This window comes from Lachancea thermotolerans (assembly GCF_000142805.1).
Source record: "Lachancea thermotolerans CBS 6340 chromosome C complete sequence".
In the NCBI taxonomy this organism is placed as follows: domain Eukaryota; kingdom Fungi; phylum Ascomycota; class Saccharomycetes; order Saccharomycetales; family Saccharomycetaceae; genus Lachancea; species Lachancea thermotolerans.
The window spans coordinates 533,812-559,456 of record NC_013079.1 but is presented as its reverse complement, the minus strand read 5'-3'; the positions used below and the strand labels follow the sequence as shown (position 1 = coordinate 559,456).

General features: G+C 47.5%; 11 protein-coding genes across 11 annotated transcripts; 2 read left to right on the top strand and 9 right to left on the bottom strand.

Annotated features, from left to right (window-relative positions):
- Positions 1-267: 267 nt before the first annotated feature.
- On the bottom strand, positions 268-1,281 carry KLTH0C06380g (uncharacterized protein; the record flags this gene model as incomplete). The annotated part of the gene is made up of 1 exon (XM_002552457.1): positions 268-1,281. One exon carries the CDS (start codon positions 1,279-1,281, stop codon positions 268-270), a length of 1,014 nt encoding a protein of 337 aa, XP_002552503.1.
- A 434-nt stretch (positions 1,282-1,715) lies between these two features.
- GLE2 (RNA export factor GLE2) lies at positions 1,716-2,819 on the bottom strand (the record flags this gene model as incomplete). Its single annotated transcript, XM_002552456.1, has 1 exon — positions 1,716-2,819. The coding sequence occupies one exon, from the start codon at positions 2,817-2,819 to the stop codon at positions 1,716-1,718; it is 1,104 nt and encodes a 367-aa protein (XP_002552502.1).
- A 342-nt stretch (positions 2,820-3,161) lies between these two features.
- Positions 3,162-6,197, bottom strand: KLTH0C06336g (KLTH0C06336p; the record flags this gene model as incomplete). Its single annotated transcript, XM_002552455.1, has 1 exon — positions 3,162-6,197. The coding sequence occupies one exon, from the start codon at positions 6,195-6,197 to the stop codon at positions 3,162-3,164; it is 3,036 nt and encodes a 1,011-aa protein (XP_002552501.1).
- A 407-nt stretch (positions 6,198-6,604) lies between these two features.
- Positions 6,605-7,963, bottom strand: ALG3 (dolichyl-P-Man:Man(5)GlcNAc(2)-PP-dolichol alpha-1,3-mannosyltransferase; the record flags this gene model as incomplete). Its single annotated transcript, XM_002552454.1, has 1 exon — positions 6,605-7,963. One exon carries the CDS (start codon positions 7,961-7,963, stop codon positions 6,605-6,607), a length of 1,359 nt encoding a protein of 452 aa, XP_002552500.1.
- Positions 7,964-8,227: 264 nt separating this feature from the next.
- KAP123 (karyopherin KAP123) lies at positions 8,228-11,563 on the bottom strand (the record flags this gene model as incomplete). The annotated part of the gene is made up of 1 exon (XM_002552453.1): positions 8,228-11,563. The coding sequence occupies one exon, from the start codon at positions 11,561-11,563 to the stop codon at positions 8,228-8,230; it is 3,336 nt and encodes a 1,111-aa protein (XP_002552499.1).
- Positions 11,564-11,946: 383 nt separating this feature from the next.
- On the bottom strand, positions 11,947-14,655 carry SWI4 (SBF complex DNA-binding subunit SWI4; the record flags this gene model as incomplete). Its single annotated transcript, XM_002552452.1, has 1 exon — positions 11,947-14,655. The coding sequence occupies one exon, from the start codon at positions 14,653-14,655 to the stop codon at positions 11,947-11,949; it is 2,709 nt and encodes a 902-aa protein (XP_002552498.1).
- A 1,043-nt stretch (positions 14,656-15,698) lies between these two features.
- Positions 15,699-16,226, top strand: LSM4 (U6 snRNA complex subunit LSM4; the record flags this gene model as incomplete). Its single annotated transcript, XM_002552451.1, has 1 exon — positions 15,699-16,226. One exon carries the CDS (start codon positions 15,699-15,701, stop codon positions 16,224-16,226), a length of 528 nt encoding a protein of 175 aa, XP_002552497.1.
- A 124-nt stretch (positions 16,227-16,350) lies between these two features.
- On the bottom strand, positions 16,351-18,435 carry TMN3 (Tmn3p; the record flags this gene model as incomplete). Its single annotated transcript, XM_002552450.1, has 1 exon — positions 16,351-18,435. The coding sequence occupies one exon, from the start codon at positions 18,433-18,435 to the stop codon at positions 16,351-16,353; it is 2,085 nt and encodes a 694-aa protein (XP_002552496.1).
- Positions 18,436-19,040: 605 nt separating this feature from the next.
- CDC27 (anaphase promoting complex subunit CDC27) lies at positions 19,041-20,924 on the top strand (the record flags this gene model as incomplete). The annotated part of the gene is made up of 1 exon (XM_002552449.1): positions 19,041-20,924. The coding sequence occupies one exon, from the start codon at positions 19,041-19,043 to the stop codon at positions 20,922-20,924; it is 1,884 nt and encodes a 627-aa protein (XP_002552495.1).
- Positions 20,925-21,105: 181 nt separating this feature from the next.
- Positions 21,106-24,183, bottom strand: KLTH0C06182g (KLTH0C06182p; the record flags this gene model as incomplete). The annotated part of the gene is made up of 1 exon (XM_002552448.1): positions 21,106-24,183. One exon carries the CDS (start codon positions 24,181-24,183, stop codon positions 21,106-21,108), a length of 3,078 nt encoding a protein of 1,025 aa, XP_002552494.1.
- Positions 24,184-24,465: 282 nt separating this feature from the next.
- On the bottom strand, positions 24,466-25,581 carry KLTH0C06160g (KLTH0C06160p; the record flags this gene model as incomplete). Its single annotated transcript, XM_002552447.1, has 1 exon — positions 24,466-25,581. The coding sequence occupies one exon, from the start codon at positions 25,579-25,581 to the stop codon at positions 24,466-24,468; it is 1,116 nt and encodes a 371-aa protein (XP_002552493.1).
- Between the last annotated feature and the right edge of the window lie 64 nt (positions 25,582-25,645).

Below are 25,645 nucleotides of genomic sequence, written 5' to 3'. Positions count from 1 at the left end.
CCTCTTAAGTAAAACCTAGCCACAATAACCACAATGCAATGCTTGAAGACCTTCATCCCGACCGAACTCTTAATTTAAGGCCCAAGCATGCACTCCATCCAACCGAGGGGTGAGACAGAATAAAATTAAATTTTGTAATAACAAATAACAGTGTGCTGTTGTCCCAATAACGTCAAAGCGCTGTCTCAATAGCCTGAAATAAAACAAAACGTAAGTGTAAAAAAAAAGACATCCTTCAACGACTCATAACCGCTGCTTTTACCCCACCTAGCTCCATACGCTCATATCATTGTTCCAGATGCCGAAAGATCCAGAAGTAGAGGAAGAACTTGGGTTGTTTGTACCCCAGTTCTTCGAATTGTGCATCATAAAATTGTTTGAAGGGGCCAATCCTGCGGCCGCGCCAACAGATGAGTTGATCGAGTTCGCGTTGAACAACGAGTTTGATCCGTTCATTCCAATAAATTCTGAGGCGGCAGCTCCCTCCGATAATAAGGAGGAAGGTAAACCGTTGATAAAATCGTTAGAACTAGAAATGCCACCGTTCATTTTGAAGCCGGCGGAAGGCGCGGCGGGAACAGGATCCAAATAGGTACCACTCATGGAGGCAGAACTAGAAACACAGTTCAAGGCTGGCGGCTGAGGAACCTGCGCAGTCGCCGATGGCATCAGTTGCCCATTCAAATCGTTAGGTAATAAATAGTCAAATTCCCCGCCGAGAGAAGAAATAGACGACGCCCCGCTTACAGAAACATGCAATCTAGGAGGTGGCGTGGAGCTCGACGAAGAGCTTGCTGTCATGAACTGCTGATTTGGTTGCGCAGATGAACCGTACATAGTGGGCGAAGCCACCTGCGGAGCCAATGACGTCGCACTGTTATTGGAGGATCCGTAAAAAACTTGAGGGTAGGCCTGCTTAAAAGTTGAAACGCCAGAGACACCTTGCTGCTGTTGCGACTGCTGCTGTTGCGACTGCTGCTGCTGCTGCTGTTGAGGCTGTTGCCCAAACTTTGGGATGTTTTTATTAAACCTGTAGCCCTGAATGCCATTAATATTACCCATGATCTTCTTGCGCCCATTTTGCAAGTTTGTTCCCATGCTGTTGTTCCCATTGTTATTGCTTGCCCCCCTGTTGGAATTATTATAGCGTAGCTGCTGTTGGTGCTGCGTGAACGACGCCGCGTTCTGGGGCATTAATTTGAGGCTCCTGTATTCCAGCAAGTACTTGTCCATGTCTTCAACTTGAGACAGGAAGGGGATGCTAACAATTTGGCCTGGCATTGCTTTCGAACTTCGTTTACTGCTTGTCCAATTAACTCAACACAAATATCACTACCACTTAAAGCCAATGTTAGCCAATAAAAGTCCTTTTTGGCACGTCTCGAAGCCAACTAACAACTCAATTGGATTAATAACCCAAGAAAAATTTGTTTGAAGAGCTGTACTCCTCTTAATGCCCTTAAAAGCTCGAGCTTTTGTCTTTAGTTGATGAGCTACTTGTATTTCCAAGCTGCTTTAATTTGAAAATTTTTTTTGATGTGTACAGATGATGGTCTAAATCATAAGGAAGCTCAGCTAAGCACCGAAAAAGTGGCGAAACCTAAGGGTCTTGAGACATCCACTGAATCTTCAGCTCAAATAGCTTCAATGAGTTTTACAATATCGTAGTTAGTTCGATATATATGCAGGAGGGTCTGGAAAGTTCAGCTCACGCCTCACCTCTTCTTCTTCTCTTTAACTTCTTCATCTGTCACGGCGTGAAGTCTCACGACGTTAGGATAGTCCGGACGGTTTCCCATGAGCCCTTGGCTCCAGTCGTAGCTAAGAGCATAGGCAAATATGGAGCCGTTCCGGTTGAAGTTGCACACAGGAATCGAGGCTTTGAGCGAGGGGAAGCCCTTTAGTCTATGTCTGAGATTTTTGTCCCAGAAGTGGAAGGAGCCGTCGCCGCCAGCAGTCGCAAACGTGCCATAGACCGGATGGAACACGATGCTATTGACTGGATAGACCTGAGACTCCGTGCTGCTTCGCCCGCCTGCGGCGCCTGTGCTTTGTTGCTGCACACGATGGCACTTGAACGAGAACCCGGACTTCCGCTGTTCTTGATCGTCCACATATTGAATGGCGCACCTGCCCTCAATAGACCCCACCGCAAACCCGTTACCCTCGATGTAACAGGCCACGGAACGGGTCTGCCACTTAAGCGGCGACGTGGTGGTCTTGAAAATCGAGGTTGGGTTGTTAAGATCTATCACGACAATGTGGCGCTCTGCTGTACCAACGACAAGCAGCTTCTGCTTGGAATCCATGCAGTACACCCGCTCAGGCATCATGAGAGTAGAAATCGGCTGCGGCTGGCGCAAGTCCCAATATTTCACGGTCTTGTCCCAAGACCCCGTGACGAGACACTCAGCGTTGGTAGGCCCACACTGCACGAACCTCAGCGCCTTAACCGCCGCATCGTGCGCCCCGACCTGCTGTGCCTGCCCTGAGCCTACGTCAAACACCATGACGGCATTGTCGCATCCGCCAGAAGCGATTTTTGTTCCATCCCCAGACCACCTCGTGGCCAACACGGGCGCTTGGTGTTGATATTCTGCTCTTCCTTGCGCCGTCCCGCCATTGATGTCCCAAACGCGAACCTTCTTGTCCCAGGAACTGACGCTAAACAAAAAATCTTGTTGTGGCGAGAACGCAATGTCCGATATAGAGTCCTCGGCAGGGTTGTTTATTACAATGTCATTGGCCAGATCCTTTTCTGCGGACATGACAGAAGATCCCACCCCACTACTTCCATTGCCACGCCAAAATGCTGACATATTACGTTAGTGGTTACCAAATTCCAGCCCAATAGCGTAGCGGCTTGGAAACTTGAGTGTAGCTTCAACTTAGAGAATCATAGTAGTTATTATGTTCATGTCAAAATTTTCGAACATTACGAATTTTGGGCCCGTCTAAAGTGCTATCAACACATTCGAGCAAAAGACAGATCTTCTCCGCCAACAGCCTCGCTATGAATTCTGGCATCTGCCCTCCCTTAGCGACTCACTCAGAGTAGATCACAAATGCTGCTTTCTAAGTTTGCCTTTGACCAAGGAAGTCAAGACGTCGAAATTTGTTTTGATGTTCAAATTCAGATAGTACAATGCGAAGCGTCTTGATCACTGCCAATTTAACTGATTTAAGTCATTGTAATTCATAGTCGATGCAGGGTCGAGGAAATCAAGGTTAAACGGCTCGTCAATCGGTAAATCGTCTTGTGGGCGCTGAGCGCTCTGCGTGGTTGATTGGGCCTTCGAAGGCGCCGACTTGTCAAGCAAACCGCTGTCAATATTGAAAATGTCATCGTCCTCAAAGTCGTAGTTGGTTGTACCAAGTGTAGGATCATTCTGCCCCAAAGGATCAAAATCTGTCTGAGGCGTCGGATCGGTTGCCACTGAGGCGGGGAAAACATTACTACCAGTATCATTACTGCTGGTACTTCCAGGAAGAACGTCTTCGGTAGTTAAAGGAGTGGTCCCGGCTGACCTGGCAATTCTACTCACCTTAATTCCTGACACGCCTGATGATTTTTTAGGCTTTGCGCGGCTGATTCTCTTAGAGTTCTTGGCTTCAAGGACGTTGTCAAGAGAAGGTGACGAAGGGCGAGCTCCAGTGCCCAAGTTGTTGGCGGACGGCATTTTTTTCAGCCTCTTAACTCTCTTAGCGGAAGTTGTTTTGCCTGCCATTCGGTCTGCTTGTTCACCAGAGGCTTTGAGAGGCGTCTCTGTGACTGTGGATAGAGCACTAGGCGGCGCCAATCTATTGAGGCTGCCACTAGCAGGTGTCATAGGCCCAATTGGTGTAACGGGCTCTGACTGGTTTTTACGGCCAGCATTCACGGCGGGCCCAGTAGCTTGCGTTGAAATCGACTTTCGTCTCATTGCTTCTTTTGATTTAGGCGCTGTGCCCAGGCTGGCTGGGCTGTTGATCGAATTAATAGGAAGTGGCGATACGCCCGCATACCCTGCCACGGAGCTTGGCTTGTTAGGAGCACCTGAAGATTGTTGCGGCGGCCCGCCCAGCCCGGGGGTGGAGGCGGTAGATCTATACGTCACCACCTTCTCATTTTCCTTTTCGAGCATAAGAAGCTGTTTTTGGTAGTTGTAGAGGCCTTCCGTACTAGAGAGGTGAGCATCGGGTTTGACGACACCATCAGTATCAGGCGAGCCGTCGGACTGCGGTAATCTCTTCTTAGCAGAGGATGGGTTTGCATAGCCGCTAGGGTTAGCGGAGGCAACTTGCTGCTGCTGTTGCGGATATTGTTGTGGATGCTGCTGGCGCTGCTGATGCCTCTGCTGTTGATGTTGTTGGTGTTGTTGATTTTGATTTTGATTTTGATGGTGTTGTTGTGGATATTGTTGGGGATGCGGCTGCTGGTGCTGTTGCTGCTGGTTCTGGTGCTGATGCTGTTGCTGTTGCTGTTGCTGTTGCTGTTGCTGTTGCTGTTGCTGTTGCTGTTGCTGTTGCTGTTGCTGTTGCTGTTGCTGTTGCTGTTGCTGTTGCTGTTGCTGGTGCTGCTGATGCTGCTGGTGCTGTTGCTGTTGCTGTTGCTGTTGCTGTTGCTGGTGCTGAGGACTTCGCTGCTGCTGGTGCTGGTGCGCCGGAGACAGCTGATGCTTTTGTTGCATTTGAGGCTGCACAGCTTGCGGCATGTAAGAAGCTTGGAAATTGGGCTTCATGGGGACATTTCTAACAGGACCCATATACACAGGTGCATTGGCGCCTTGTAATGCCAAAGCGTTGGGGTTGCCGCCATTCATCATCATCTGCTGAGCATACATTTGAGATGATTGAGGTTGTTGCTGCTGTTGCTGCAGCTGTTGATGTTGACGCTGCTGCTGCTGCTGCATAAGCTGAGCATACATGGTCTGCTGCTGCTGACGGTGTTGCGGTTGGGCATGCTGCTGAACGTGGGATGCTGCCATTGGTGCTTGTCGTTGTCTCATTTGCTGTGCATGTACTTGAGCCTGAGCCTGAGCCTGAGCCTGAGCCTGAGCTTGAGCTTGAGCCTGAGCCTCAGCCTGAGCTTGAGCTTGAGCTTGAGCCTGAGCCTGAGCCTGAGCCTGAGCCTGAGCCTGAGCTTGAGCCTGAGCTTGAACTTGAGCTTGAGCTTGAGCTTGTGCCTGAGCTTGAGCTTGAGCTTGAGCTTGTGCCTGAGCTTGAGCTTGAGCTTGAGCTTGTGCCTGAGCTTGAGCTTGAGCCTGCGCCTGCGCCTGCGCCTGAGCCTGTGCCCGTGCCTGAGCTTGAGCACGAGCTTGAGCCTGAGCCTGAGCCTGAGCCTGAGCTTGAGCCTGAGCCTGAGCTTGAGCTTGAGCCTGAGCCTGAACCTGAGCCTGAGCTTGAGCCTGAGCCTGAGCCTGAGCCTGAGCCTGAGCCTGAGCCTGGGCATGCGCTTGCGTCTGGCCTGGCGCATGTACCTGGCTCTGGGGTTCTTGCTGCCTTTGTGGTGGTCTAGCAGAACGTGCTTGCAGTTGAGAGTTCTGCAATTGCTGCGAAGGCACCTGTCGCTGGAAAGCAGTCGGCCGCATTCCGTTGTCCGTCGACTTATCATACATTGGTGCAGCGTAAGCGTTGCCCGAGAACATCATAGCGAACATCATAGGATCAAACACTTCACCTTGGTAGTCACCGCGCTGCTCAACTTGTTGCTGCATACGGGCTGCGTGCATCGCTACGTTACGATACGTGTGTTCCTGTCGCCTCGAGTCAAATTGCAGTTGAAAATACTGTTGGGCCATTTCCGATCCGCCTCTGTGAGTTCGGGCGTTAAATACGTCCCAGAATATTTGCCACCACTCATATAAGAACCCTTGCGGAGCATCGTTTTGTGGTTTGAATCTATTGTCTTGGGTTGGGCGCTGCCCGTTTTCTTCGATTACTGCTTCGCGAGAAAAAGCCTCCGCAGTTTCATTTAGCGAAGACTTTGATAGAAAGTCGTAAATGTATGCATTAAGAAGCCGCTTAGGATCTTCGCGTGAGCTTGCTGTAGGATGGGGAGTCCCCGTCCTAGCTGAGGCTGGGGTTGCACCCTGTTGCGTGCCAGCAGGTGCGCGAGGAGTGGGTCGCCCGTTCTGCGCCCGCACCCCTTGTACCGGTCGTTGCGCCTGCGGCGCATAATCTTCGTTCATATGCAGCCCTCCTGGTCCTAAAGACATATTCAAAACCCCGCTCGCCTGCGTTCTCGATCTTGTAGCCTCGAGTGGTTTCGTGTAAAAGCCCTGATTATCGCAACAAAGACGTGTTTCTTCGCTTCGAAATACCTCCAGGATTTAAGGTAGAAAGTCAGTAATCGATTCAAGCCTTGTCGTTACTCCAAACCGTCTTATTAGCCCACCTTTAGCGCTTTGCGTCAACAAGATTTCGGAGTTGTCGAGGTCTTCAACTTCATCAGTATGGACCCCTCATGAAAAAATTCGATACTAATAAACCAGATCTTAAAATACGAAGACCATTTAAGGTGTAGATAGACACGCGAAAGATACGCACTACTGGTATAATAGGATTATAGAAGGCTGATAAAAGCCCGGTGTGGACGATTTCAAAGTCATTGGAGTTTTAAGATTTACTGATCTTTCTTAGAGCGCGGAACGCGTACCTGAGCAGCCCAAAATGCAAGAACGAGCAAAATAGTATTCAGAGAGAACAGTAGCATACTAGAAGTTGGGTTGGGAGGGTAGCTATTCCAGCAGTATTCATGCAAAATATACCATGGGACAGCAAGTGCCATAGGGAGACCACTCCAGTGGATGATTACAGGCAGGGTCCAGTGGTACCACGAAAGAAACTGATAGTGCAAGGAGCGCGCGAAGATGACGCCTACGAAGTTAGACATCAGCAACGTGTAAGCAATATGAGAAGGAGAAGGACAATTCTCTTGGCCCAAAACCGATGTGAATGGGTGGAGTAATGCGCGTAACGACTTTTGAATATCGATAGGGCGCTGAAAGAACCTTGTTACTGCGAACAGAAGCAGCACTATTAAGTGGCTCGCCAGAAGAGTGCGGTGAAACCACTTGTCTTGGAACACATCTTCATCAACAAACTGCCAATTGACACTCCAATAGTACATGAACTGGCGTTTGAAGTCAAAGGCCGCAGCCCAGTACTGCACGGCGTATTCTTGGAGAAAAGGCATAGCCACAAAAATCTGCCAGCCAAAAACCACTGCCAAACATGCCACGGTCTGAACAAGATGGCCGCCCGTCAGCTGGAAAATGGAAAGCAAAACCCCAGGCAAATAAAGCAGTGCATTCATTTTAACGCTCACAGCCATTGCATAGGTAAAACTCGCAAGGAGACACAGAAAACGCCTCTGCAAACGAGCAGAAAGTAGTAGGAGAAGTACTGTTGACACAACAAAGAAAGTGGCAAAGCAGTCGTTGAAGAGCCTTAACACATATATTGAATGCAGCCGTTTTGACAGTGCTGCGAGTACAACGCACCATGGTGGAAGCTGTACCAAAACGTAGCAGATCATCTGGAGTATCAACGTTGCCACATATAAAAACTGGAAAATGGTTTGACCGGCTTTCAAGTTATCCATGCCGCTAGTAGCGCACTCTAACATCTCGTAAATCCATACATGCCCTGCAGGGTACACAAGGGGTCCTGTAGATCCCTCAATTGCCGAATAATCAGTTTCTCCTGCCTGGATCGCCCAGATCTGCTCCATGTACGCTTTGTAGTCAATCTCCGTGTATTCCACGTGTGCCACAATCCATTCCAAAGCCAGAAATTCTATCACCACTACTAGTGGCATAATGATATGGTTGGCTTCGGGGTTGAAGATCAGATAATTAATTGCATCCTTGAGATCTTTCAAAATATTGATTTCAGGCTCACCAGTCTCTTGTGTAGAGCCATCCAGCGTATTGCTAATTCCGGAGAGATCGGAGCTCACTGCTGGTTTAGAGCTGCTCATTGTCAGGCCTAAATCTGGCTTCCTGGGCGTTGATTGAATGCTTCTCACTGTTTATGAAGACATGTTCAAAATTACATGCTCTTTTTTTAAATGATAATAAGCTTGACTTCGTGGACAGGAACGAGCCAATAAGAAGAATGATGAGCGGATGCCCTCAGCTTCACGGTAATGTATGCGTGTTGATGTATATACTGTTGCTAATATAGGTATCACACATAAATGTTTGAAAGATCAATAGTTTACAATTCAAGCCAAAAAAGTCAATTAGGCAATGACTTGGGCGAGAACAGGCTTCTGGGATACAACGCCGCTGAATGTAGTGTTCAAGTATTTGAGCAGGTCAATCACCTTTGTTTGCACTTCAGGGGATTGGAACTGCTTCATTCTGTCCATGTTCTCTTCTCTGCCAAGAGTCGACTCTTGCTCAAGTCTGACCCTCTCGGCCTCCTTAGTGAACACCGCCTCGAAAAAGTCGATCACCCTTGGGGTCTCATTAACAATCAAGTTGTTGTTGGATTGGTAGAGTTTCATGATCAGCTCGAAAATAGGGCCGTACTCCTCGTAACCGGTATTGAGTGGCAGGTGGCCCAGGAGAGCAGGTAGTGTGTGCTCCAGAGGGACCAATGACTCATTCTTCAAGGTCATCCTGGCCACACAACCAGTGGCGTTAGCAAAAGCTCTGTCAACAATCTCCCTAGTAGCTTCGTCATCCTCAGCTGTGAGCGCCTTCTGGTCAGCCGTACTGAGAAGCTCATACATGGCTCTCAGAACAGGTTCGTAGATGGCAGAAACATCGAACGAGGCATACTTGCAGAGCAGACCAACACCATAGGCAGCGTTACCCCTAACTTCAAGTGACTTGTCGCTTGTCAGTCTCACAATGAGGGCTTCAAGCAACTCTTGAACAAATGGGTTGTGTTCCTTTAGTCCCTCTGCGATTTCAGAGACCGCACCAACTGCTGCTGACCTCTTGTTCTTCGACTTCGATTGGAACAGGTTCAAAACAACTGGCTTAAAGTTCTCGAAAACTTTTGCGAAATCTCCGCCAAGAGCATACGACGAACTCACCAACACCTCAAGAGCACAGTCCAAGAGTGCGGCTTCCGTCTCAGATGCGTCAAAGTCCTCGTCTTTTGGAACATCCTCCTCGTAGTCAATTGTTTGACATGCGTGGCTGCCCTTCAGCAAGTTCATTACCTCAACGCATAGCCTCTCTAGAGATGAGGAGTCACCATTGTCTATTATCACAATAGGGCCAAACTTCCTAATCATCTCAGCAAAGTCCTCTAAGATGGTGATGACCATGGAAGTCTCGAACTCCTCAGTGAGGTTGTCCAATGAAGTAGACCTGATGCTTTGAATGACCGCAAGAACGTTGTTGTCAACATAAGATCCCGCCGGAACTCCCACTGGGAAATCTTCTTCCTTAGCGCTGGCAGTGAGCAAAATGGCTTTGGCGATGTTCCAAATGGTGTGTAAAGCGGTTTCTCTTAGGCCGTATGATTCTTCGACCTGCTCATTTAGAACCTTCAAAGACTGCTCAACATATTCCAAGAAGCTTTCCTTTGTAGCCACGGCCAATTCTGACAAGGCAGCCGCTGCAACTTCCTTCTCGTAAGAAATACCTGTGTTGACAGAGAATTTTTGCTGCAAATCGTCGGCCTCGAGTTCAGCCAAGTCGTCAGCCTCTTCATCGATGTTAAACTGGTATTCTTTCTGTTCCAAAGTCTTGAAGATTTCGGGAAGAATAGTAGCCAAAAATGGGGCAAAGTCCTTTCCATAAACCTTGGCCATGTTTGCAATGAACGCGTAACCAGACTCTCTCAATCTAGCGGAATCGGTCTTGATGGCCTCATAAGAAGAGTTGAGCAACGGTTCGGCAAACTCATGGAAAGCCTCCGACCTTACAGCCCTTCCCATGGTGGAAATGTTTTCAAAGGTCAATGCCCTCAGTTCTAAGTCATCTTCAGACATACCTTCAATTTGTCCTGAGTTTTGGATAAATTGTTGCAAGTACTGTACAGAGGTCTTGAAGTATGGTAGGAAAGCAGAGCCGGCGGCAAAGGCAGCGGATCCAATAGCAGACACAATAGCAGCCCTTAGTTTAGAAGAAGTATTAGTGTCCAACATATGGAAGAGTTTGTTCATGAGAGGCTCCAAGTACTTAGAGATGGCCTCGTAAGCAGTGAATTCAAGCAAACCATCTAGAGCGATAGTGGAATATTTGTAGATCACGACGTTCTTCGCAGAGTCAATCGTACCCATGATCAATGGCAAGTATTCTTCATGGAACTTAGCGACTTCGTCTTGCAGGTCGGTGGTCAACTGAGAGATACATTTCAAAGCTGCCAGCTGAACAACAGGATGGTTGTCTTTCAAACCAGCAATTGTAGCAGGAATGATCTTGTCCAACTGAGAAAGGATATAGTCAGGAGAGCCGGAGACAGCAACAGAAATAGCCAAAAGAATAGCTCTTCTCTCGAATGGGTTGGAGGATTGAAGCATAGCAGGCAAGTGCTCGACGATAGGAACAGCCACCTGAGAAGGAGGGAGTTCTGAAGAAGCGAAAGCCAAAAGTCTGATAGCAGTAAGAGATGGCGTATTCTCTTCGTTCTCTCCAGCTTCATCTTCATTGTTTAGCTCATCCTCAACATCAATCTCCTCGGAAGCCACACTCAGAGCTGCCATTGTAATTTCCAAGCCCATCTTCGCTTGAATGATCTTCGACTTTCTAAAGGACAGCGCTGAAGTCGCGAATTGAACAGCAAACACCCTAACCTCCTCGTCAACTTCCTTGTTGACAGCGATTTGCAATGAAAGCTTAATCAAGTCTACAACGCTGTTACCTGTGAGTTGAGAGTCCAAGAGCAAAAAGTCATTGAGGCAGTTGAAGATCAGCTTAGTGTTGGTGGTGTCGTCAGCTTTAATGACAGCCTCCAAGACATTAACAACAGCTGGAATCAGAGCAGCAAACTTCGCCGCATACTCTGGGTTAATCTCACCTTCCTCCTCAATCAAATTGGAGACCTGGTTAAGAGCCTGGGCAGATAGTGATCTTGATTCTAAGCTGGCGCCTTCGCCCATGGTAACTGAGAAGAGATTCAAAAAGTCACTGATGTAAAGGTTCAACTCGGGGCTCATGTTATCTAGCAAGGAGAGCAAAATGAAAACCGCAGTTTCGGTGATTTTTGAATCATTACCAGAAGCTGCTTGAATCAAGCTGGGCACCAGTTCGGGCCACTTTTTTTCGTCTAGCTCCTCCCCGCCGATCGCGGCGATGGCTCTAGCATTGGCGTGGCGCACGATTTCTGTGGGCTCTGAAAACGCGCTGCTTAAAAGAGAGGTCTTGATTTCAGCTTGGACACCAGCATCAATTGATGTCCATTGTGTAGGAACTAACTTCCTGGCTTCCACGCCTGCTAGTTGCTTCAACCCATCGTTCGATCCGCTCTGCAAGATGTGCAGCAACGCAGGCAGCGCAGCAGGCTGTGTGTAAAACTGAGTCTGTAAGGTCTTAGTGGCCTCCTTCAGAGAGCCGTTGCTAGGTTGGAGGACAGCGTTAAGCAGCTGCTCCAATTGAGAAACGAACTGTTGGTCCATGTCACTCGGTTCGATGCCTTCCTTTCGGTAGTATTCTGACGGTTACCTCACCAAGTAATTCGCACCTTTTCACAGCAGGTACAATAATCTTTAATGAACGGGAACCCACGTCTCAAAACAACTGAATAGCAGTCTCTTGTCTCGATTGAATACAGATAATTATATTGACTGTCCATCTCATCGCATGCTCATCGCCTCTTAGCATAAAAATTTTTCCGAGCTCGGATCGTTTCTTCTTCGTACATCGGTACATCTAACGAGATGAGCTGAAAACGCGGAGAATATGCAAGGTCCCGTGGCTTGACAGAAAGCTCGAGTTAGCTAAAAATGCCTGGGTCTAGGGTCATTATGTCATAAGGTATGTGAGTGAGGGCACGCGTCCTTTAAACACTAGCACGAAGATCCTTTTCAATGTCGTCAAGCTTTGTATCTATCTCATCGATAGTTAACCCAATGAGTTTCCGATATTTCTTGACCTTGGGAGTAGAGTTAATCTCAGACTTGCTTCTAGCGAGCTTCTCAATTACACACTTTCGCCCGAACTGCAGAAGTGCCAATTGCAGTCCGAGCCGCAGTAAGTCGCTGCCAATCACACGAACGGGCGATGTCATGGGGTCTTTCTGAAGGGCGTCAGAACTAGATGTAACAGCGTCTTCTTCCTCATGGACGAGGGTTGCGAGCGCTAATGCTTGTGATTTCTCAATACTACTGGCGAGACGCAACATCTGAGCGTTGACCTGTTTTGTTAAGTTTGATACATTATTTTGAAGCTCTTCCTTGCTTGAGAGCCCCTGTAGAAGCTCTTGCATTTGGACTTCATTATGCTTGAGAGAGCCGTCTATGCTCCCAATACACTCTTGGGTTTTTTCTTTTTCAAGCTCCAAGCCACTAATTTCTTCGTCAACCGAGCTTGTCAAAGATGTAGTCAAATGGGATAACTGCTTGGTGAGGAGTTGCGAAGAGCGAGCCCTATCGAGTTTGATGATTGGAACAGCAGGTGTAGTTTTTGAATTTTTTGCTACGGTAGAGGAGACAGATAGAGGGTCAGCAGCAGGCAAAGGGTTGACATCCTTCGGGCTTTTTATTCTAGAAGAATTGACAAAGGATGTGGGGTCACTTGATATAGTAGACAACTCCTGTGTCAGATCTATGGTGTGTTCATCACTCTGTACAAAGCTGCCGTTCTTTTTCCTCGTCATGACTGGAGTACTAAGTTTCAATTGCTTGGGCTGTTGCGGTACTCCATCAACTGGTGTGTCACTTGTAGGGCCACTAATTTGCTGGGACGTGGGTGGCACTAGATTAAACTTTGCCAGGATTGACGTAGCTGTTTCATGCTCCAAGTTCAAAATGTCCATGGAGCTACCCAGATAGCAGAGCTTGTTACAAAGCTCTAAATTCAAGTTGAGAGCAGCGAGGTGAAGCACCGTATTTCCAGAGTTGTCTTGGTAGTTAAGACACATTCTCAATAGTGATATGTCTTCTTGCGCCAAGGCATCTAATAAACTATCCAGGTAATAATTTATCACCACCGGATCTTTGGATTTGTTGACACTCAGTTCTACCAAGTAATGAAGCGGCAGTCTGCCATTCATATCAGGCGTAATGATGCAGGGCTTGAGCAACTCTAAAACTTTCGGGAAAACACCAGCTTTATAACAATTGTTATAAAAGCAGGCTTTTGTTATTGTGTTGAAGCCTCGATGATTGCAAAGTAAAATATTGACTGGAAGTGTTAATATAACTTTAAGCAAAGGAATATTGGCCATTGCTGCTGCCCAGTGCAATGTTGTATGTCCCTGGTCATCTATTGTAAAATTAATGTCCAGTTCTGGCGGCGGATGGAAAAGTTCGTCAGGCAACACAATAGAATCAGCTCCATTAGCAGAGCAGTCTGACGATAGCACTTGGAGGAGAAGCTCCTTGTAGTCATCCTCGGTGATATGTGTTTCATTTTGGTCATTTTCAACTCTCTGAACTTGCTGTTGCCTTTGTCTTGACTTGGGGGAAATAGAGCGAGATGAAATAGGCGAGGGATCATCCCGAGCCGAGAAACATTCTATTGAGGACCCATTTGAGCCATTAGAGCCATTAGAATGAGAAGCTTTATGCGAAGAATGAGGATGAACAGCAACCATTGTTTGGGTTTGGGGAGCTTGAAGGTTGTTGTTCTGGCCCATGAACTGTTGCTTAATAACTCTAAAGCTGTGCTGGGCTTGAAATTGACTCGAAGTATTTTTGTGTAGTTTTTTAGACCTCTTGGCACTATGTTGTTGATGTGGGTTGTTTGAATCAAAAGTTAGAAATGCAGGCTGCTGCTGAGGATAAGGAAAGAACTGTAACGGTTTCTGAGTTGTTTCATAGCTCGGAGGCTGAACGGGCGTTTGTTGATCCGGGGCAATAACCGTGGAGTTATTGTGCAGGGGATGGTGCTGCTGATGCTGCGGTGTCTGGAACGCGAGGTTCTGTAATGGACTCGGTTGTGGCTGCGCTTTCTTGACAGCAGTAGTCTGGATAGTGGAGCCGAACGAGTTCATCAGTTTTTTCTTCTGCTTCTTTGTTATTCCAGGCCCGCCCTTCTTTGGCGTTTTGTTGTAGCTCGATGGGGATTGGATCTTGGTGCCTGGCGATTGCCTTTTGATGACGGAGTTTTTGGACCTCCTCATGGGCGGGTTTCTCGGGTCTAGTTGGAAATGAAGTATTGTTGACACTACCAAGTCGCTCACACTATACTTCTGGACCAGGTAGTGGGCATTTTCAAGCGGAATCCATGTGCCCTGGAATCGGCCGTATCCACCCTGGATTTTTTCGTGCTTGACCATGTTGGATTCTTTCTCGAGGATTTTGGTTCTCTGGGTTTTCGAGAAAGACGCGATTTTGAAAACCTGTGTGATGTTAACCCAGTTGTCCATGCACCTCCGCATCACAATGCGTGACTCTTGGCCTCTACAATAACATTCATACACGTCTACTCCGGCGTACGTTGCGATCTCTATCACTGGCCGTATCTCCCCCTCACCACTCGGCCTCATAAGCCTGTCGTCAATATTCATCAAATGACCATCTTCAGCACCTATGGTACCATTATCCATTTTTGAAGAGCCGCTTCAAACTTAATCCACCTCTTGAAAGCTTTAAACCCGTGCGCTTACCAACCTTTGTTTGTCTTGAGAGTTGGTTTTCTGGTCAACATTAATCTACTGAAAATAGTAAAACAGTTTACGCGTCGATCACACTAATTAACAAAAAGCCGGGTAGTGTACAATATAAGACATAAGAATGAGTAAGATATCGGTATCAGAACCGATATCTTTAATCAAGAGACTATCGATTAGCACTTAACGCCAATGAATCCACTTTTGAGCTCTCAAAAACACATCTGTTGGTAAAACTTTCTTGGGCCTAGAATTCTCAACATTCTCTGAGGCTGCCGGTCTACGGACCGACGCTTGCAACGAAAACTCAAACAGTTCGAACGTCAAACATTTGCCGAACGGTTGAGGGCTATGGTGCTAATATCGATTGCACATCATTTGCAGCCATGTTGACACATGAGCCTTAATTCCGTGCCGGCCTTAATAAAAATCATCGCACAAGCTACCAATCAAAGACAAATACTGCGAGTTTCTGCTCTAGCTCAGAGGTGTTTTAGAGGATAGGTGGACCCCAAGAGGATTGTCCTTCTCCCTATCCGATGGATAATATTGCCTTCTGCGTAACTTGTGAACTGCCTTGCATGATTAAGCTCCCTGCTCTCCTCTTTAGAAAAAGATGAAGTTAGGCTGGGGATATAAATGTGGTGGAATGAAAATTTGATAGAATTACGAGCTACTTGATCAAGAGCTGGGGCTCGGTTATAGAGGGCTTGATTACTTGATTAATTGATGTTTACGTTGCTTTGCGCGCTGGGCCCGCAAGTTGAAAGTGAGGCCGCTCGGATCTCACAAGTTCGAGGTTTGGTTTTCTCGGACTTTGGGTTCTCAGTTACAGCGTGATTACGGATATCCCCTTGGCCTTTGCTGTCTTGTACCAAATATTAGAAAAATGTTTGTCTTATGTATTAAAAAACTTTTAAATTCAATTAACAAGCTAAATAGCCGTAAAAGAGACTTCCCTGGGCCTAGTATCGTCGGCAATGCTTCCATTATACCTGTTAACTAACGCCAAAGGGCAGCAGCTAGTTATAGAGCTAAAAAATGGCGAAACTATTGTGGGCCAATTAACCAATGTCGACAACTGGATGAACTTGACGCTAACGGACGTCACACATACATCAGCAAGCGACACTGTCAAGCTATCGGAAATCTATGTTAGAGGGAACTTCATCAAGTACATCAAGCTTCAGGATGATGTGATTGAAAAAGTCAAGCAGTCTAATGCGCAGCAGCAATCCCAAGGTCATCACCAGGGCAGAGATTTCAGACGTAGACAAGGCGGAGGAAGAAGAGACGGCGACAAGAGATTCCATTCTGGTAACCCTCGGAGAGGTGACGGCAGAGACTCATACCATAATAATGGTGGAAACCGTCGTTTTAACAACAACTACAACAGAGCAGAGGGCGGAAATTCGGGAAACAACGCAATGGGCGGGTTTGTTAGACACCACCAGACTTCAGCGCAGCCCGGCACATTTTTAGGAGGGCAGGGTCAGCAGAACGCGTAGTTCGAATGCTCTGTTGAATTATTCATTACATGTATAATATAAATGTTAATATGAGGGGTAGTCCGCTAAGAAACTGCGTGCACAGCACGACCCATAGAAATGCTAAATGAGTTGTGCTGTATCATTAATGACTTTTGTGTGGGGCTGAAACGAAGTTCAGAAACCACAAACAAGTCAGGTAACCAAGCGCACCAAATGCGCACCAGCACATCAGGTTAAAAAGTGACGTGTAACACACAAACAATAGGATGGACGAGAAATCGCGTAAATGAAGAACGAATATCAAATAATACAGGGAATACAGCTCGAAGTACCATGCAACGCTGGCTCCGGCCATAAATGCTTTCCACCTCCAGCTCGAAAAGGATGCTTTCCATCGGCGGGCAGTGGATGCCATATAGTTCTTAAGAGACTTCACTATTGTCATCGGGGACCGACATATGCTCCACCTAATATCTGGCCCCTCATTAGAAGCTTGCCTGTCCGTGGAACCAGGTTGTGTATAAATCATCAACACGTAGCACACCACTAGCGAGACCTCGCAGACAGTAATGCACAAGAATATGAAGTTGACCAAGAGAAAGCCATAAAGGGAATAGAGATTTGTCTTTTGCAACCACAGGGATCTGTAAACAAACAGAAGTTCAGTACAGGTTACCACAAATGGTGGGAAACCGGTAACTATTGTAAGCAGGAATGGATTTGATAAAATGGCAGGAATCTCTTTTTCCTGACCTGCTGGAAGAAGGTTGTATTCGTGATACTCAATGCTCAACAGAAACGAGAATGGTACCTTCGATTGTTCATAGTTAAGGCCGTTGGCTGGTGCACTTCTTAGCTTCCTGGCACTGAAACCACCAAGAAATGATAGGGGTAAGCATATTACGAAGTATGAGGTCAACAATGCAAGCAACGTGCCGAAGGGTAGCGCAGCTGAAGAGTCTTTGATCCACACTACGCTATTAAAGACAGCAACAACGACCAATGCTAAAGCAGGAAGCGTGCATCCGCACAAAACGGATGTACCGAGGTTCATTTTAGGACCAGGGGCCAATAACGACCCCACAAGCGAAGACGTGTAAGCCCCCAGGACAAAACATATAGCAGCAGTCGACAGCTCCCAGCTGCGAATATTGTGCACTTTGCACAGCGAACACGAGATCGTAGATGACCCAATGATGGAGAACAGGAATTGAATTCCCATGGAAGCGGCAAGGTTCAGCTGTGTTAGGTAATAAACCGGCTGGGACGCCCACTCGAAGGCCAAGGTGCCTACAAAGTCGTCAGCTCTGATCTTTAGAAAAATCAAAGCTATGAATAAAGTCATCAATGCAACAACTATTGCGCTATTGGCCAGAGAAATCCAATAAAAGAATGACACGTTCCCATTAGGCAACATGCTGCCTCCATCGAAAAAGAGATTCCACCGATGCGACCAGTCAATATTCGACTCTTCGCGCCAGTACACGGAGTAGGTGAACGGTATGTAAGTCACTTCTGTCTCCTCGGTGTTAATCACGTACGGCTCGAAGCTCTTTGAGGCTCCTGGGCATTGATAATCAGAAACCGACCTGGGGTACACTTCAAACCCAACTATAGCGTATCTATTGAAGTCGAACGCCTGGTAGCGAATGACCAGCATAAGGTGGTTGTGCAAATGCGTCTTGTCCGTCTCGTGGTCAACCCGCCCTAACGGGAAGCCCGCAGTGTAAAATTTCTTGCCACTGCGAGTGGATGCAAAAGTAGTGGCTGCAGGCAGGTCACCGTCGATCAACCAGTGCACCATGTAATTCTCCCGTATGAGACGGTCGGCTTGTCTGAGACCGTCCGGCATGGTTTTGCGGTCGCACAGACGCTCGCAGTCTTGGCCCACGCCAAACTCCAGGTTGTAGTCGCTCTCCCATTTTCTGTCGCCACGTATTACCTCATCAAGCGAGAGATGCAGTGGCTTCTTGGTCTCCGAGGGCGGACACACGAAGCGAAGGTCATAGTATCCGTACGGGAGATTTGTTATCTCAGACTCGACCTTGTTTACGGTCAAGTCCACCTTGTCGCCTCTCTTGTACACGTTGGGCTTGATCCAGCCAGTCTCCCGCGGCGGCAGGTACTCCCGCGGCCTACGTGCTCTGAGGCTCTGTGACTGCCACACACTCCACAAAAGCACCACCGCTATTGCGAGCACTAGACCGCTCTTGGCCTTGAGTCTCATAGTGCGATGTACGTGCAGCTATCAACAATGCTATTAGAGAAAGTTAATTCGCTGTGGAAAAAGTGTTCCTCGCGTTGACTTCAACTTCCGCTCTGCTTTCCGCTTTGCGTTCCGCTGCACCGTCTCAAATATTTTCTTAAGTGCGAAAGAACCGCGCGCCGATTTTTCTGCGGATAAGGGCCTTATTCTTTGTTTCTTGGGCGGTTGCAGCAAGCTAAAATTGAGTGCGGAACACAAATGTTCGACGCGGCCTTTTGTTGCGCTGGGTCCTTGATATCCTGAACGGAATAATATGTAAAGTCAGGAGTTTTTCAAGCAAGACTATTACCAAAAATAACAGCTAGAACTGTTTTCTGCTGTTGCGTCTTGTCCTGTGTGCTTCTAGCGCCAATTATTTCAGCTGAAGACCCTTTGGCTTCGCAGGGTTACCTTGACAGAAAATCTACCGAAGGGACACTTTGTTCTATATAAAGAATTTAAAACTGGCGGGAATTTCCGTGTAAAGTGCTATCAACAATCAAAACAATGAAAAAGTGATAAAGGTAATTTGTGGACAACGATGAGATGGCAGATAGGCTGGTTTATTTAGAGTATAGCTTACATACATGTTTCGAGTGGGGTCCGGAGGACTGATACGAGCTTCAGATGAGAACTGTGAGCGGTTGAAGGGGCTCATCGAGCGTTCTGTAGAACAGAATAACTTGGAGACTGCGGAGTTCCTGGCGGAGCTGCTGTGCAGCGAAACGGGACGGCTGGCTCGAGGAGCGCGCGAGCGTTTAGAGGCTGCGTACCAATACGGACTGGTTCTGTACTTGCGTGGTGACTTTAAAAGCGCCCAGGATGTTGTGCGGCCGTTCAAGTGCGAAAGCATGCTGTGCGCGTACGTTTTGGCGCGATGTGCGTTGAAGCTAGACCAGAGCTCATGGCACGAAGGTGCTCGAGCATTGGAAGCACTTGCTGAGACGTACTCAATTCAAAACGCCGAGCCGCAGTTTGGGATGCCCGAGGAGGCCACAGTGTTCTCGGTCCTGGGCCAGCTGTATGCCAAGATGGGTAAGATCAAAGAGAGTTGTGCTGCTCATTCTCGGGCACTCGAGCTCGACAGCTATCTGTGGGAGTCTTTCAAGGCGCTATGCGACATGCGCGCGAATGTAAGAGTTGGGAAGCTATACAAAACAGCGGCGGGCAGCCCGAAAACCCAGCCCGCGCAGCAGCATCGCAATCGCAAAGGCCTCGTCCTCAAGCCTCACACACCGTTCAAGGTGCCTGCTTTTGATTCCAAAAGGCGGGCGTACCAGGCTCAGCCGGCATCAGCTATGCGGCATAGGCCGCCGGCGCCCACAAGCTCGCTCCTGAAGACAACAAATGGAGCTGGTGTCACAGCCACCCCCACATCTTCCTTCTCAAAGTCCAAGCTACTGTCCACACCCCCTTCTCAGTTCTCAATATCAGAGAAACCTGTGACTCCCGAAGACATAGAAAATAATCTAGTGAGCGCCCAAGCTCTAGGATTAGACGCTATATTCTATGCCCTAGCCAAGTCATACAAATCTGCATGCCGATACGACTGTTACAAGGCGGTTCGCATTTTGAATGAGCTTCCACAGCATATTTTGACTGCAATGCCTTGGGTATTGTCGGCCTTGGGTAAGCTTCATTTTGAGCTGGTCAATTACGAAATGTCTAAGAAATACTTTGCAGCCCTGAGAGAGCTGCAGCCCTTTAGAATTCCAGATATGGAGATATTCTCGACTTTGCTTTGGCACTTGAATGACACTACAGGGCTTTCCCATCTGTGCCATGAATTGCTTGAGGTTAATCGCTTAGCGCCAGAAACGTGGTGTTGCATTGGGAACCTCTTTTCCTTGAAAAAGGACCACGAAGAATCTATTAAAGCTTTTCAGAGAAGCACTCAGCTTGACCCTTCATTTACTTACGCATACACCTTACAAGGTCATGAATATTCCAGCAATGACGCGTTTGATACCGCTATGACGTGCTACCGGAAGGCGTTAGGTTCAAACCCTCAACATTACAATGCACATTATGGTCTGGGTATGTGTTGTTTGAAGCTAGGGCAATATGAAGAATGTCTCTTACATTTTGAAAAAGCCAGAAGCATCAATCCTGTAAATGTTATCCTCATTTGCTGTTGCGGAGTAGCACTCGAGAAGCTATCGCATCAAGAAAAAGCATTGCAGTATTATGACTTAGCATGCGAATTACAGCCTGTATCCTCATTGGCGCTCTTTAAAAGAGCACAGCTGCTGCTTGCAATGGGTAAATACAATTTTGCATTAGAGAACTTCGAAAAATTGGTCACAATAGCACCAGATGAGGCAACAATACATTTTCTACTGGGTCAACTTTACCAGATAGTTGGAAGAAAACAGGACGCGGTTAAGGAACTAACGATTGCAATGAATTTGGATCCCAAAGGGAGCCAACTGATCAAATCAGCCTTAGAAAAATGCCACCAACTAGACTAATTACTTATGAGCGCGTCCTCAAGGGCCGCTGTTTATATTAGAAAAGGTTTGTATAGAAAATATATTACGTGGGGCACCTCAGCGAGTGTAGGCGGTGAAAGCAATGACAGGATTTTTATATTATTACAACATGCAGAGCCAATTTTTTGTTTACGCTTTAATAGACAGATAGCTCTTGCATTTAAATTTTTGAATTACCATATTTGGAACCGAGCAAAAAGTAGTCACTTCCTTGTTGATCAGACAAGCGGCTATTGCTTTGGGGAGCGCCCGGCGAGAGGACGCCGGATGCCAATAGGTACGGACTATGGAAGCCTGGCCCAGTGCTTGAATTAATTTGCAGCGAATTTGGTGTTGAACCTCCAGTTGCATTTTGCTGCGCACTCAACTCGGCCCTTTGTTGTTGTTCCCAGAGCAGCTGATCCTCATCCTCTTCATTTAGGAACCTTTGTTCTTCACGTGCTCTCGTCTCTTCGCGTGCTTGAGTTAGCATTTCCTGGGCCTTGTTTAGTGAGACAGTAGGTGTGGCGCAAGAACTTATGATGGGGACGCTCGTGTCAATATCTATGGTAGCTTTGATTAAGGCAGCCATCCACGCCCGCATCTCTTCCTTGGTCTCTACAGCAAAGTAATGCACGCGAGGTTGGGTAAAAGTCAAGCCCTTCTTCGAACCGGGTTGGGGTGGTAAAAGCTTGAAGCAGTAACGCCCCTTACCAGTGCTAGCGGCGTATAAGGCAACAAGCTTGTCATCATCCTTAGCAGGAACAACTCTATGCGCTGTTATGTCGATCAAGCCACGTTCTCTAGTGTCAGTTGTGCTCGCAAAATAAGAAAGCCTTGTGCCATGAAGAGTGAAAAACCTGTTTTTCCAAACGCCCATAGCACCAGATCCCTTTTTACTCATCCAGCCAGAGCAGTCGGCCTCGGACATCGCACTCTTAACACTGACTGTTCTGATACCCTCCATAAAAGCAGAAGTCTTCATCTTTCTTGGAACATTTTTATTTGATTTTGACCGTGTAGATTTTGACTTCACAGCTTCGCTAACCGATCTCTTGTTCTTTCTGTCTTCTAAAGTATCATCATTTGCATCAAAGAACAAGTCACTATCTGTGCCTCCTAGAGTGGAACTAGGTTCTTTGGCACTAACCGACCGGCGTTTTTCAGTTTCAGCTGTCTCTTCAACAGGGGAAACAGGCGCAACAATGGGCGATACGATTACCGAGTGACGCTTGGTAGGAGACTTGGAACCTCGGTCAGGGGAAAAGGGGGTTGAGGAAGAAAAGCCCAAAGCCGAGTTTTTTCTACTGTGGGAAACCGATGTTTTTCTAGAATGGCTTTTCTTGGTTGGAGAACTTGACCTACCGTTTTCTTCACCTTTGTTGGAAAAAAACGAAAGGAGGGACGAATTCCTCCTATGCTTTTTAACCTCCGCGTTTGTTTGAGAGGGGTGTTTTATGTGGCTTGGGGAAGCCGTCCTGGAGTGTTGTGAGGCCGCTCTTGAGTGCTCGTATATGCTTGAACTAGGTCTCAATTGTTGACTATCAAGTACACTCAACCCATCAATGTCGTTTTGTGGTGCTTTAGGAGGGGCTGGAGACATCATCGATATCCTATTGAATAAATCCACGAATGAACTACCGGATTTGCTTTTCCTGTGCCCTTGTTGACCAGAATAGATAATTGAACTGCGGTTACCGGCGTAGTTTGTAGTGTTAAAAATCATTCGCTCATCATTCTCAGCGCTTGATAGCTTTCTTTCTCTGCGTTCACTTCCCAGTTCAATTGCCTCAGATAAGAGCTGAGGAGGTGTGGTTTTCGGAAATTGAAACTTCGTGGAATTGGATTCGGAACCATTGCTAGGGCGAGTTTCCATGTGTGGAGCGCGCTCATATATTGTTGGAGGTGCATTTTTATAGCTCTGAGAAAAATGGCCACTAGATGGACTAGGTGTATAGTTCTGAACAATGGGAGATCTTGGTGGTTGAACAGGACTTGGATAGGAAGGTGGTTTGGGGGCTTTGCGAGGCGACAGAAAGTTTTTGTCGTCAACTTGGTGATTTTTTGACTTGCCGTTCGAAGTTGTACGATCGTTATGAGCCTCCAGTGGAGCCGGTGAAGCCTCGTTGTCGGGCAAAGCCAATGAATATGGTCTAGCTCTACTCGACTTCTGTGGCAGCGGGTTTGAAGGCACGGCTGTTGTTTTGGCTGGCAGCTCTTCCATTGACTGTGAAGTCTTACGAGCATGGCCCATATACGAGCGTTGGTTAACAGCAGCAGCTGGCATAAGCTGACTGGGCTGTTTTACTGGCCCTTGGGTATTGATTATGTCTTTGATAGCTTCAATCTCTTTGAAAATTTCAAATCTTATCCCAAACGAGTTGATTTCAAGTTCTTTGAGGTGCGCAAGTTCCAACTCCAGCAAAATAAGACCTGAAATTTTGTGTTGCTGAAATCTTGTAGAGGATTCAACGTCAAACCCGGATCCTATGAAGTAAGCAGTGACCTGTTCCGGGCTCCAGTTGCGCGCGTTCGCTGGTTTCAATTCGTTGGCGTCGATACCATTTATAGAGGTAGTACCGAATGAAGTGTCGTTAGTCAGCGAATGCGCAGAGCTAGAACCATGTAACTTCAGTCGTGACATATCAGGGCCGGTTGCGATAGTGTTTACAGTTGTATTCGCGCTCAGGTCCTCTGTGGCTGAATGAGAGATGTTTGCAAGTGAGTCGCCACGAAACTCTTCCAAAGCCTTATCGATATCACTCATAGTAACCTTTACAGACATACTGCGGTCTAGGGAAACTGGGTGGCGGGAAGAGCCTTCCAGTTTCACGGGAGCCGCGGTCTCCAAAGGCTGTGGTGTGGGGAGCTCACTTGTCGAGTCGTCATAAGACAGTGCTGACAAGTTAGTTGTGCTCCCATTTGCGAGTGGACTGGCAACTCTCCTCGCGGATTTTGCGCGCACAAGCGAGGGCTTTGAAATCTCTTGTGTAAACACTTTTGGATACAAGCCCTCTTCGTTTGTCCGAAGGTTGCGCCCGTAGTACCATCCATCGTTGTATTCCTCGTCATCTGTTATAACCTGGATTTTGTCGCCAGGCTTCATGTCAAGCTCATCCTCCATCCGCTTTGAGTACTCCGTGATGGTGATGTAGAGAGGGCCTGAGCTTATACTCCCCAACGATTCCTCACTCCCGAAACTGGTCTCCAGAAGACCCAGCTTCGGGATTTTACTGTTTCGCGTGGACCCGTTATTCATCCTCGAAAACACTCCGTGGGAGGCTGCTGGTGTTTATTGAGTCTGAAGTTCTTTAGGTGCGTGCCGTTAGTTGTAGTTGATTTCAACAAGAATGATAATTACGGTTTGACCGTATACTATTATGTATAATCACGTGCGGATTACGTCGGCAACTGATCTCGTAATTCCCCGTGAAGCCATCATTGGTAGGAGCGGTGTATCTAGCGCTTGCGAGTGGGGCTTAGGCCCCTCGAGGCAAACCTTGTCTAAAAGTGTGCTGAATTCTATATGTTGTGTGGGCATTCAGAGCTTTAGAATAACTTCCTCGTGGAGATAATGCATTAGAAGTAATTTGCAATCTTTCAGTATGAATGGTACGATACTCTTATCCACAAAGTGAAAGATGATGGTGTTTTGGTCGGTTTGTGGAAGCGAACGAAGAGTTTTTGCCAGGGCAACAATGCTTTCTTTATAGTTTTTCATAGATTCAATATCCTGCAGTTTGTGAGATATCAGGACTGGATCCGGCGCCAACGGTTCGCTGTCGGAACCGCCCGATGTCAAAGAGCCCGAATTGGTTGTCGCGGTAGAGCTGGTATTCGCAGTAGCCGCCATATTGTTAACAGGCTGTACTGTTATCGTGCTTCTGGTGTGCATAGACTCGCGGCTTCTAGCGGGTGTGAAGAACTTGCTGAAGATCCGGGACTTCCCGGAGCCACTGTGCATACTAACGCGAGAGTTGTAAACAGGGGTCTCACGGACTATGTTGGAGCTGTAGGAGTCGTGTCCACCCACGTGCGAACTGCGCGATGAGACGCCTGTACGTGTCTTCCGCAGGGGTTGAGTAGCTGAGGAAACTTTGGCAAGCGGCTGAGGCGCCAAAGACTGCGGTGCCGGCACCTCCAGCTGTGACGCCTGGATCAGCTTATTAAGATAGTGGAGCACCTTTGCGACATTCTCCAAAGGCAGCTCAGGCTTCGACTCCTGGTAATCCCGCAGTAGTTCGAAGAGCGTTTTCAAAATGTTGCACTTAATGGGTACATTTTCCAAAGGGAACTCACTTTTGGTCTGGGAGTAAACATCAATATCCCATGCAAGCCTATGCATCACCATCACTTCTGTCAAAAATACGTTATCTGTATGCATGCTTTCCTCGACTCGGCGTAGCGTCTCGAGGCTCCGCTGGGCCATCGAGAGAACCGACAGGTCACCTACTCGCTGTATATCAACGTCGGCGGTGAACCTGCGTAGTTGTTGAGGTGAAACGCTATCAATGGAGCCTTCCACTGCATTTGAACGGTCTAGGATCACACTTGATCCGGAATCAGAAGCGGGAGCATCAAACTTAATCAGATTGCTTCCTGGCCGTTCTGACAGTGTCCAACTGTCAGAATATAGCGACAGTAAAGAGTTGGCCATTTGTCTAGGAGGCTTTTCAGGACTTTGGCACTTTTATTGTGGCCCTGCTCTGCCTTACATTCTT